Raw genomic sequence first — 11,850 nt, 5'->3', positions numbered from 1 at the left:
TTTGCTTGGAGCAGAGGTGGCCAAAGGGAATCAGTTGTGAAAAGAACATCTGAGGCACCTATTTCATTCTGCTACAAGACAGGGATCCTCTCACCCCTTTTCCAGGAATATCCTCCTCACTCTTTGTGCCAAGTGAGGTGGTGGGCTAACAGCAGGAGGAGCCAGGTGGCTGCTGAGGGGCAATGAGGCCTGAAGGGGCAAGCATTTACAATGTGCCCAGGTTGTAGGGGCAGCTCTAGGCCTGACTGGTTACAGGCATTTACATTCTGATGTTGCTCTTCATGGTTTAGGGCATTTTTTAAACTTTATTTGACTCCAACCATTACTTTTTGCTATGTGCAGGGTGTAGCCTTCTTGAGAGGGATGCTTGTCCAGGCATACTGGCTTGGTTTGATGGCTCAGGCTCTAAAAGAGACAGTCAAAGGGGTGTAGTTTGGCACTTGTGCCCTGCCTCAAGTTCCTCTTTGTCATCCTGTTTTTCTTCTGCAGTCACTGCAGATCTGTGATGCTGTCTAGAACAACACAGCGTAGTCTATATACCCCACAATCCCCTACAACAGACCCTCAATAGTGGTCATCCTTCTTGCCCTTCACTCAGCACTAAAAAACTGAAAATGTGTGAGAAAAAAACACATGTAGCAAACTACATTAAAATATTTCCTTTTTTTTTTTTTTTTTTTTAACCTTCATGCTCGGCTTTGCAAAGTAATAATCTTTATTCTCTTGGGTTTGGGGCTGGCCACAAGAGCCTGCACTGAGATATTCAATTATTTAGTGTCCTTTTAAAAGAAAAGGTAATGCATGCAAGAGAGATGTAAGATCTGCTATGGTGACCATCCCCACAGCTGGGATTTTAAAAGAACATTTTTGTCAGGGCCCTTGTGCTTGTGGTGCCAGCATTGCAATTGTACCCAGAAACCAAATCCTCTGTTTCCTCAAGGGACAATGAATTGTTTTTGCAAGTAAGCAAACCAACCAAGAGCCTTGTCACCTTCCTCTCCTCACATGAGTTACTGCAATACCTTTTCAAAACCATTTTCCACTTTCTCATTATGTTCGACATTATTGTTTCTCAAGCTTGAAGATTTGTCTTTTTTGACCTCCTAGACAAAATTACTTATAAGAATAGATTTCAGTATAAAATCTTACCCAGTTTTATTTTGATCTCTTCCTCTCTCTGTAATCTCTGGAACAAAGAACCTGATTTGAAGTACAAAGCGGTCTGCTGGGAGTATAATGTAACATTAAAAAACATAGTAAATAATTTATAAATGCTACCCAGAAAAGTATTCCACATTATTTTAAGTAATTTTGTTTGATGGTGGTAGGGAATGAACATAATAAGAGATCAGAAGTGGTCACACTAACCACAGCGAAGAAAAATATTTCAGGTTGGGCATAATTTCTCAGAGCTGGCAAACCAGAAGTATTGGCTCTCCTTTATGGATACATACTTCCCAGCAATTATAGTGTAGACAAAGGCACAATCTCTTGTTAGAACAAGACAAAAAAATAATCCAGTTTTATTACTATGAATTTCTATCAGGAGTCAGAAAATTGCACATGCAGCCTGGCTGATATGTTGGGTTCTGGTGTTTTGTTTTTTTTTTTTCCTTCCAGTATAAGAGTAGGACCTAGCTGACCTGTGCTTACATCTAAATTGTTTTGATTTATTTTGGATTCTGTTGAGTTTTGAAATCTGTATACTGACTGCACTCTTCTAGGACTCTGTGTCATGCATTTGGATAAAGACTTCAATTTGTGTTTGTTTGCAGTGATATTAGATGTTAAGAGGTTTATCCTGATGCTAGCTTCTTTGCCAGAAAAAAGAGAAATCAGAGATCACTCTGCATTTCTCATAGCTCTGTGGACAGGATCCCAGCCTCCTCCTGCTTCTTTCAACTTCTGCCATAGGTTTGCTCAGTGAACCAATTCTTCATCTGGAAAATGTGATCAGGAAGTATCTGTCCTGGAGAGAGCATGTTTCCAGCAGGCTTACTTAAAATATTGTCCCATTTTTACCTGAGTGCTTGGGGGTATGGATGTGACAGTGGTCTCCTATGCAACCCTACTGTGCCCCACCTGCTCCATCAAAAGTGTGTTTCCCTTTTGTCTTGTACCTGAAGTCTCTGCTGGTACCTCCAGCTTGCCTTTCTGTATTCCTCCCATAAACAATCTTTGCTGCTGTTTTTCTCTTTTGAGGTTTCTTTTCTCCTCTTGCCAAATTATGTCACAGATCTACTACTTTGGGATAAGCAAGAGGCTGGAGCATATGTTTAGATACTTTGGACCATTTTGAGGTCAAGGACAAAATTTTTACTTGCTTGGTTGGTCATCCCACTTGAAAAATGGTAGCAATGACACTGGGCACTCCTTTGGCACCTTGTCAAAAAATAAAAATTACTTATTAAGAAAATTGGTCTGGCTTGGTATCAGGGGAGCTTTTAACATTTAGTATAACACAGATTAATACTGTGTAGCCAGTGATAAACTTACATTGTGAAAACATGAATGAGTTTAGTGAATCCACTGAAGCGAAGAGCATGTCTGAGATCCAGTGGTGCACCTGTTTAGTTCCTTTTAAAATTTTCTTTATTGTTTTTTGAAGAATTTGTTGACACCTGTTATCTTTGGCAAGTGTTCTTACCACTCTGCTCCTCAACAGAAGAACAAGACCAAGTGTCTCCTAGGTATGTCTAGTGGCAGCAGAAGCCACTCTAGCCTGACCCCAGCATCAGTGGGAAGGCAACTGGGAATTTGTACATGTAAGGAGTGAGAGGAATAGCGGAGCACTACTTTCTGTATTTACTCTGTTGCTGTTTCACATTACTGAATGCTCTTTAGGAGGAAATGAAAATCTTTCTAATGGGATCTAAATGAGACGTGTGGAGCAGCAGAAGGTAGTTCCCTGGAATGAAATTAGATCTGACGGCTGGGATTTAACACACTCTCTTTTGCCAGAAGTGTGTAAGATTATTAAAGCATCACAACCTCATTTGGTTGCTTTGTAATCTGTTCTTAACCTTCATGCTGATGAGGCTGTTATGTAACAACCAGTGAAGGCCAGGCCTTATGTTGCTTCAGTGCATGGGAGCCCATGCCCAGAGACCCCAGTGGGGCCAGGTGGAAAGCTGGCTGCATTTTCCCCTCTTGAGATTATGTGGAAAACTTGCTTTTGGGCTGTGGGTAGCATCCCTGACCACAGAGAATTGTATCCTAAGGTTTACTGTGTGATGCTATGTCTTGTCACTGAAACACTCGTGCTTTCAGGAAGCCCTTGGCAGTTCTCTTGAAAGGGACACTGGCAAACCCTCTCTCCTTCAGTACCTAAATTTTGGCTGCATACAGAAGCAGGGGTGACTGCTGTAAAGAAGGTGCTTATTATTTTCATTAAATTAAAGCTTTTTCTTAAACAGGAGCAATCTTTGGATTGACTAATCAAAAGAGGGATGTAGGTGACTGGGACAACCCTTGCTGAGCTCTCATTTTAGCACAATGAAACATTGCAGCATCCATGCACCTGTTTATTGGGAACACCTGAGGAGTGCTATCTAAACTTTCTGTGGTCAGGGAATGCCCAGCTTAAAAACCCAACACAAGTCTGGCTGTGAATGAGAGCTCTGAGCAATCCATCTCTAATGAAATCAGAGCCAACAGTATTCTCCTCATTTAAGAGAGAATACCGAGGACAATACTGAAGAGGGAGAAATGTTTCACCTGTCTAGATGCATGAAAATTCTGCACAGCATCTACTTGCACCTTTAACTATCTCAGTAGCTTCATCCTACTCCACCCCACAAACTCAGACTTTGGCTAGAAGTGCTGTAGGAGTAATTTGTCAGTGTTTAGATCTCAGTTTCCATCAAAAACACAAAGCAGTTCAGAGTAACTAAATTCCCAAGGTTATCCATGAAAACTGCAGTTCCTGCTAGTACATATCAAGTATTTCAGGTCCTTTCTCTGCTCTGTTCCTTTGCTTCATCAGGAATTGTACAAGAACTTCCATCAGAAAAAACCAAAGCATAATTTATTTTGCATTTGCATCTTTATTCTACAACACAAGCAACATAAATAGTTTATACTTTTTGTTTTAAAATATTTCCATTTCAGAATTCAGTCAGAATAAAATATACACAAAATACAATTTGCAAGCCAGCTGACAGTGACTGCCCAACCACTGGACACCCAAGGACCATACAAAGCTAGCGGCACAACAGGACACAGTGGACATGGGGAAGTGTTCTTCTGCAGAAGAGCAGAAAGGTAGAGGGAGGAAACATGGATGAGACCAAGGAATTGCAGAAAGGTATGAACTCAGCAGAAGGTAAACCCAATGTAAGCACTTGTTTGACAAGGTAATTTGACAAGTCTCTCTTAAGAAATACTGTTGGCTCCTCCTGAATATACAGCTAGAGAGATTAAGTCCTGGGAATCGTGTTTTGTGGTAAAATGCTTCCTCTGGCAGCCATCATCATGGAAATAGAATTTGATTTTTTTTTTAATTTTCAAACAGAAAAGACTTAAATCTTTGGTGAAACGGAGTGTCCACTCCCTTTGGCTTGCTTTCAGTTCTGGTTGAAGGGCCCACAGAAGTATGTTTGCAGTCTCACAAAAATGACAAAAGTGGGGAGAGGGCAAAGAGGCAGAGAAGAGGAAGTGGTAGGAACTGAAAGAAGGTCCTTGCTGTTGTCATTGCACACCTTCAATCCCTTGCTCCCATCTGCTCTAGCAAACAGCATGCACTACAGGGCTCTGTCACCACCGAGCTCTGCCCTTCCTGCTGTTCTCCCTTTGGTATCGAGTCCTGTCCTCCTCTGCAGAGCGGGGGGCTCAGGGGTCACAGCCTGATTGTGGAGGAGATATTTGTCCCTTGCTCGAACCTGTGTACCTGTGCCTGTCTGCCAGCTCAGCTCTCTCGCAGCAGCGTGCTGCTTGTGCAACTGTGGCACCTCACCCCAGCCCCAATGGACCAAATGCATGGACACAGGGCCCTGATCTCCATGGGAGTCCGAGAAAAATTTACCAAAGTACATAAACTACCTTTTGAAAAGTGGGATGTTGGGGTAAAAGGATTGAATAGATCCTGTTGCCATGTTTCTTAACCAAAAATGCTTTCCATATACTCAGCTCCCTGATTCAATGTGGCAGTGCAGACTATACAGACCTCAACTTGTGATTTTGCCAAAAATTGGAATTTGAGGGATCTGGTTCCACAGGCAAGCTCATTATTGCATTAATCCAGGATCATACAGAATAGCTCCACTAATATCCACAGAATTAGGGCATTTCTTCTTCCCTCTGCTTTTAGTTTTCAGCTTGGAGACCTCTGAGCACTAAGTGAAAAGACTGATGCACACTTAGGCCATGTGTGTTTTCATTTTTTATTTTAAAAAAACCATCACTGCTGGCTTTTTAAATGTTTGGCCAAAACTGTTTGCTTAGTATCATATTAGTGTCACATTAAAGTATGTGTTCTGAGGGAAATTAGTGGAAATGACTTCTTCCTTGCAGTTGTACAACTTCTGGAGTCCCAGGCATGTTGCTGGTGAGGGCTGCTGAGACCCTTTGGTGATATCCCTACAGAAGCCCCGCTAAAATTAGGGAGGCTCAGTGAAGAGGGATCACTAGCTGCCACATGCTTTTATCTACATTGCATAAAATCCAACATTTGTGCTTCTGTGCAATGGTAAATTGGTCCTTTACACTAAAAGAAGATAAACTTCTTTTGGTAAATTGATGGTATCATCTTACTTCTTTAACAATTGTGGAATGATCAGCAACTGAAAAAAAACTATTTAATGTCATATACCTGCAACAAAGGTCTTCCCATAAATTACTGTGACTGGAGTAATGAATAAATAGCCTGCTTAGACACCTTTGACATACCTTAGTATAAAGGTGGGGGCGAGGGGAGAAGGAAGCACTTCACCTCTTTTGTAAATTAAAAACAATTTAGCACGGAGAAATGGCATTTATTTCTAGAATGGATTGCTGAAGGTGACAACAGCCAAACCACATGCACAATTTCTCAACAGGCTTCTATACAGATGAGCTAGGTGAAAAATAAACCACTTTGGCTTGCGGGATCTGTGCAAAAGTGAGGGTTCTAGTTTTGCAGTATGGGGCTGTGTGGGACTGTGTGCTGGTTCCTGTAGATTTTTCAAGCAGGAGGTGTATGGAGGACAGCAGCAGAGAGGGTGACACAAAAAACTTTACAGGACTTCCCCTTTCCTGAGGACTTGTAAACCCATATGTAGTGACTGAAGAATTCAAGGACTGAGTCTTAAGTATTTAAGCTCCCCAGCTACTTAACTTCCACAGATTTTGACAGCTTTGGCACTTTGAGTGTGGGCCCAAACTGTGAAGAAAGGTACAAAGTGGAGGCAGAACATGGAATCTAGCTGGACTCTACTTTCTAACTTGTTTGCCACTGGGCTTCATGCCAGTGCTGTACTGGGCTCTGCAGGGCTGATACCAACACTGAGATGCTGCTATACCAAGTACAGGTGAAAACTGCACATGGTACTTAGAGGTGGGGGTTTTATCTTTGGTGAGTGAGGATTTGTCAGTGAATTTTACATAAAGGTTTAAATTTTAAACAAAACTTGAAGCTCAAACTGAGAGGGAAAGCACCTTACAAGTCAGAGGTGTAAACTGTGCTTGGCCTTGACATGAGCAAGCCACAGTGCAGATGATGTAAATTTTTCATCTGTGATGAGGCAAAAGTTGTGTTGCCTGTGCTGGGAGTTGTACAAGTAAAGTATTGCCCAGGTCTGTCTAAATACTTTTCTAATAATTATTTCTATATAGTAAATTAAGTCAGTTGTTCTCAAATAAGTGTTTATCCCTAGGAAAGTATTATATCTCTATTTTAACATCATAAAGGCATGAAGGCATGTTAACCAAGAGACAGTGGTGGTAATTCAATGGCTGCTGAATACTCAGAAAGGGTACCAGAATAACTGTGTTAACCATTGCTGGTGTGACACAAATGCATAACACAGCAGATAAGCATGTTACTAATGTGGATAGCTCTCTGAAAATATGCTGGATGCCCAGAATATGGCAGTGATTGGAGCCTCAGGTATCTGTACATATACATGTCAATCATCTCATATGACTGCATATGTTCACAGTGCAGAATGAAGTGCAAACATATGCAATGACCTGAGACCATGTAAGCTGAGGTCAGACCCTGCCCCTGTTCTGTAGGAAAAGGATTGCTCTCCTGATGAGTGCTCTGCTTTTCTCAGCTTTAAATATTTGCACAGTGATGAGCTATTTCATGTGCTTAAAGGTAGTTGATGCTGGGCAGCAGCAACTTTCTCTGTTAGCAACTGCCTACGAGATTTTAAAATGAGATGTCCTTGCCTCTGCTGTCTGGGGTGGCCCTGAGGAGGGCAGTGTGAATTAGGCAAAGGCAGCAGAGGTGCTGGTACCTGAGAAGGATGTCAAGCTACCACATCTTCTTTTTTAAAGCATTTCAGTTGAGCAAAATTTACTGGGAAATAATTTTTTAAAACAACCGGCCAGTTCAAAAAAAACCCCCAACAAAATAACCCAAACTCAACTCCTATAGAAATTTATGTGACCAAAAGAAGCAAGGGCAAGAAAAGAGAAGAATGTGGTCATTAACCAAGTCAAAGAGAAAGAGCAAGCTGCAAGCTCAGGCTGTAGTGCAGAGAGAGTGGTTTGCTCAAAGTTCAAGTGTTTGGTTCAACAGTAAAGCTGCCAATACTCTGCCATGCATGAGGTTATAGAGCTAACAGTAAGGATCTGAATGGGATACACGTGTGAATACACATGTGGATACAAGGACTATTACTGCTGCTGACTGAGGTGCTTCCCCACTCACAAGCAGAAAAGCCACTGTAGCATGGACACGATTGGGGTGTGCAGTGTAGGGAATTCCCCTTCTGAAGCTCAGGACAGGCTGATGCAAGCCCCCCTTTCCTGGGACTCTTCTGGCAGACTTCTCCTTTGGGCTAAAAGTTGCTTTATGAGGTCTGAAGGCATCATGCTGGCAGTCATGAGCCATGAAAAAGGCCACACAGGACCTGTGAAATGGTGACATCACACATTTATTATTCTACTTCTTTGGGGATTACTGATGTCTACAGCTAAACTAGCAGAAAAAAATTGCTGAGAATCTGATGAACCAACTAATATTTTTTATTTGTTTATGTTTTGAAGGTGCATCAGAAAGCTTTAGCTTCTACATCTCATGGTTGTGGTTACTGAAGTGGTCATGGGCTGCTCCCCTCACCTGGCTACTAGCATTTCATACACACAAGGAAAAGGAAGAGCAGCACATGCTGAACTTTGCTCTGTAACTTGCTCTGTAAATAATTGCTGCTTCAAATATTCCTTCTCCCTTCCTTCTAAATTACATTTCTGGAATTATTCGAAGTTACTTATGACCTTTTAGGGAGGGGTCTTAATGAGCAGAGGCACTGAGGGTGACAATGGGCACTTAGTGCATAATTTGAAGGACAAAGCTCAAAACAGGCCAACAGCTACACAGCAAATTTACTTGTCCTCATTTTCCAATGTGGTATTTGTAATGTAAATAGTTAAAAGGAAATTACATTTTAGGCCAAGATGGTGGCTAATCAGGTAACACTAGGTTATACTGTGTTCATGAGCTTGAGGGAAGTGGTGGTAATGGTATTGGCACCCCTAAATTTTATTTTACTGATTTACAGAAGGATTTTGTACTGCAACCACAATGCAACCATGGTGTTTCCTAGATTCTGGGACCTCTTCTGTAGTCCTGAATGATTTCAGTGGTACTGCTATCAATTTTATTTCCCCTACATAATTTAGGAATTTGCTCTAGTTTTAGATTAGTACAGCAAGGATCTGCATCCATTCAATGCATTTTTAATTAAAACCATCAGAGTTGGCTGCTTTGAATACGGTTTATTATTCTGATTTCTGTTGTTGCCTAATTAATGTACTGCTTTAAAAGCAGCTCTGTATTGATGCCAAATAAAAACTTAAACAAAAAATGAAACCAGTGTTCACTCTACCTAAAGATGTATAAGAAAGACATGGCAACAGAAATCAAACTGTGCTACTGCTCTCCCAGATACCAAAGCATAATCTAACCTGTCCCTGAGGAACTATTCAAACTGTTGGGGGAAAATTGACAATTGAAAACATTGTTAAATTAGTAATTAATAAAGTCAGTTTAGGTGGTAGAAAAGAGGTGTTTTTACAGAATTTCAATGTCCTTTAAACAATTTAGCAAAAGGAACTTTTTAAAGCAAGAGAGACAGCCTGACTGGCACTACAGAAAGTAAAGGGACAAATACTATCTGCACAAGACCAGCAGGTGACAAATTGGAAGAAGGCAATGGAGGGAAAAGGCAGGAGGATAGTGTCAGACTCTTTGTAAACAAAGCAGCTTGGGGGATGGCTGTTCAGTGGAGCTTCTTGGCTCCCTCTGTTTTTCCAGGTTTAAGATGCTAAAAGCAGTTAGTTTTGCAAAATCCAGGCCTTACATAAAGAGATGACATTCTTAGGATGCTTTGGAGCAGGGACTGAAGCTGTATATTTAGTTGGCATGCACATTTTAAAAGCCTTGGGAGAACAGCATTAAGGGGTCACCCAAAATTAAAATCAACTCATTTTCAACAAGTTATCAACAAATGATATAGCATGGGAATATGAGATGAAATGTCCCAAGGGCTGTGACGTAACTTGTGCAGCAAGGTAACCCTTGCTCTGTATAGTATGAAAAGCATCACATATGCATTTGACAACACAATAGTCAATCCTCCCCCTTCTCCTCCCTCTTACTAATAACAGCAAATTGTAATAGTCCCAATAGGAGTGCTGCATGGAGGGGGGATGTACCTCCATGAGGATTTGTCCTTTTCTATTTACAGCAGCAGACAAGAAATGAGAGAGAAACAGAAAATAAACCTCCCATTCATACCATTTTCCATCTTGCTTCAGCTCCAAGTAGAGTGACATTTAACCAAGGTGATAAGGGTGTTCCTGGCTACAGCAGCTCGACATAAGCAAACATAAATTTCAGTAGAATAACAGCTGCAGTGGTGTTTAAACTGGACATTTTACTCTGCTTAGTTGAATGCTGGATACTGGCACATGCTGATATTTGCTGTGGTGTGTCTTCCCCACAGCTTCACAGGGAAGAGCAAAACAAACTTTCCTTTTGCCCTTAGAGGGAATTAGATGTGTGGCAAAATGCTCAGCTGTAGGCATAGGTGAAGAGGCAGCCAGTGTGGTGCTGCAGAGAGGGCAGTTTGTGCCATTTCTCTTTGAGCAATACTCCATAAGAGCAATGAAAGGATCAATAGCCTGTGCTTGGTTCACCCATTTTAGACCTGGGATTCTTTAGCTACTCCAAATGTGACTACAAAGGCTCCCCTTGGAGCAAAATAAACTTCCACTTTCTCTAGTGAGCAACACATTTAGTTACTTCAATAATCTTTATCCTTTCTCATGCCAATTTTTGAAGGGAAGATGTTACCCTAAAAAATGTCACCTTCTTACTTGTCCTGTAGCCCTCACCTTTCACTGAATTGGATTTGTTTATTTATTTTCTAAGTTAAATACGTTTACTGACCTGCTTTGACACCCCCATGACAGTTGCACTCACAGCTAACTTCAAGTGTGAAGTTCTGCTGCAGTTTCTGGTGGCTCCCACTGCTGCAAATCTGAATTAAAATGAAGGCAATGAAATACACCTCTTCTGGTAGGAGCCTGATTTACAGACAGGTTCTGGGTTCTGGGGCCATGCCAGATCCTCTCAACAGACTCATGCTTTGCCTCCTTTGCTAGTGTGAATGCGGGACACACAGTCTCAGGCGGACAGACAATATAAATTGACAAGCTCGTTGTTTCTTAATTTCTCACCAACAAATAGGCAATTAATGAACCCCAAGTACTTCTTTGCTGTATACCTTGCATGCCTTCTGCCCTTTGCAATGAGCACAGCTTGGTTTAAATGATGATATCGTAAACTCGGCCCACTCTTCCCAGCCATTCCCGCACTGCCTGGCGGACACGGATGTCTGTCACGTGGCAAGTCAGCTGGCTGATACAGGGAAACACTGCTGGCTGCAGGGCTGTGAAAGTCTGGTCTGGCAGAGCCTGAATCTGGTTGAGAACTGTCAGCACCATGTTGGTCCATGCCTACAAAGAAATTTGATTAAAAAAACCTCTTTAGAAGACCTTTCTAAATAGTTGAGCCTAGTGGCTGAGGCAGAAAATAAGGTGTATGGTGGCTGCAGCCTCATGGAGCAGACTGAGTTATGATAGCATATTCATTTAATGTTCCAAAATCACTTGACTTTGTATTGCAGGTATCATGCTCACCCTTTCATTTTTTTTTGTCCCACAGTGAACAAAACCTGTCAAGTTTGATGCTCTCACTGATTTGTTCACTTGGACATGCAAACAACAAGCTTTTGTTTAGCAAAAGAACCAATTATTTTTCTCTGGAATTAACAAAAAATCCCATTCTTAAGTACAAAAGCAATGTGTCAAGCAGCATAGCATTTTCAAAAGCCTTCAGTGGGCTACAGCCCATAGCAGTAAGCAATGAGTTTGCTGTAGGTTGTCAGTTCTCAAGATTAAGGGCAGTTTTGGCCCCAGTCATAGAAGCACTCTCGACAGCTGAGTTAGTATATGCCTGATGACACCTCCCTGAAAACTGACTTTCTTTTAACAGGGCAGAATCAGGTTTTTATTAATTCCAGCTCCTAAAGATTCAGTCCTCATCATAAGGACTTTATTATATAATACAATATTTAACAAAAATATTATGATAACGTAAATGTTTTTATATATTGCTATTATTATTATTATTAGCCTTCT

General features: G+C 41.3%; 1 protein-coding gene across 2 annotated transcripts in view; it reads right to left on the bottom strand.

The window, feature by feature from the left end:
* Positions 1 to 4,437: 4,437 nt before the first annotated feature.
* Positions 4,438 to 11,850, bottom strand: part of ARFGEF3 (ARFGEF family member 3) — a 95,286-nt gene continuing 87,873 nt past the window's right edge. For both annotated transcript variants that reach the window (XM_014268560.2, XM_005489233.3), the window contains one exon: positions 4,438 to 11,166. In XM_014268560.2, the coding sequence (XP_014124035.1) occupies positions 10,975 to 11,166 (192 nt within the window). In that variant the 3' untranslated portion in view covers positions 4,438 to 10,974. The remainder of the gene's footprint in view (positions 11,167 to 11,850) is intronic.

This window comes from Zonotrichia albicollis, chromosome 3 (assembly GCF_047830755.1).
Source record: "Zonotrichia albicollis isolate bZonAlb1 chromosome 3, bZonAlb1.hap1, whole genome shotgun sequence".
In the NCBI taxonomy this organism is placed as follows: Eukaryota; Metazoa; Chordata; class Aves; order Passeriformes; family Passerellidae; genus Zonotrichia; species Zonotrichia albicollis.
This window is presented reverse-complemented; position numbering and strand designations above follow the sequence as displayed.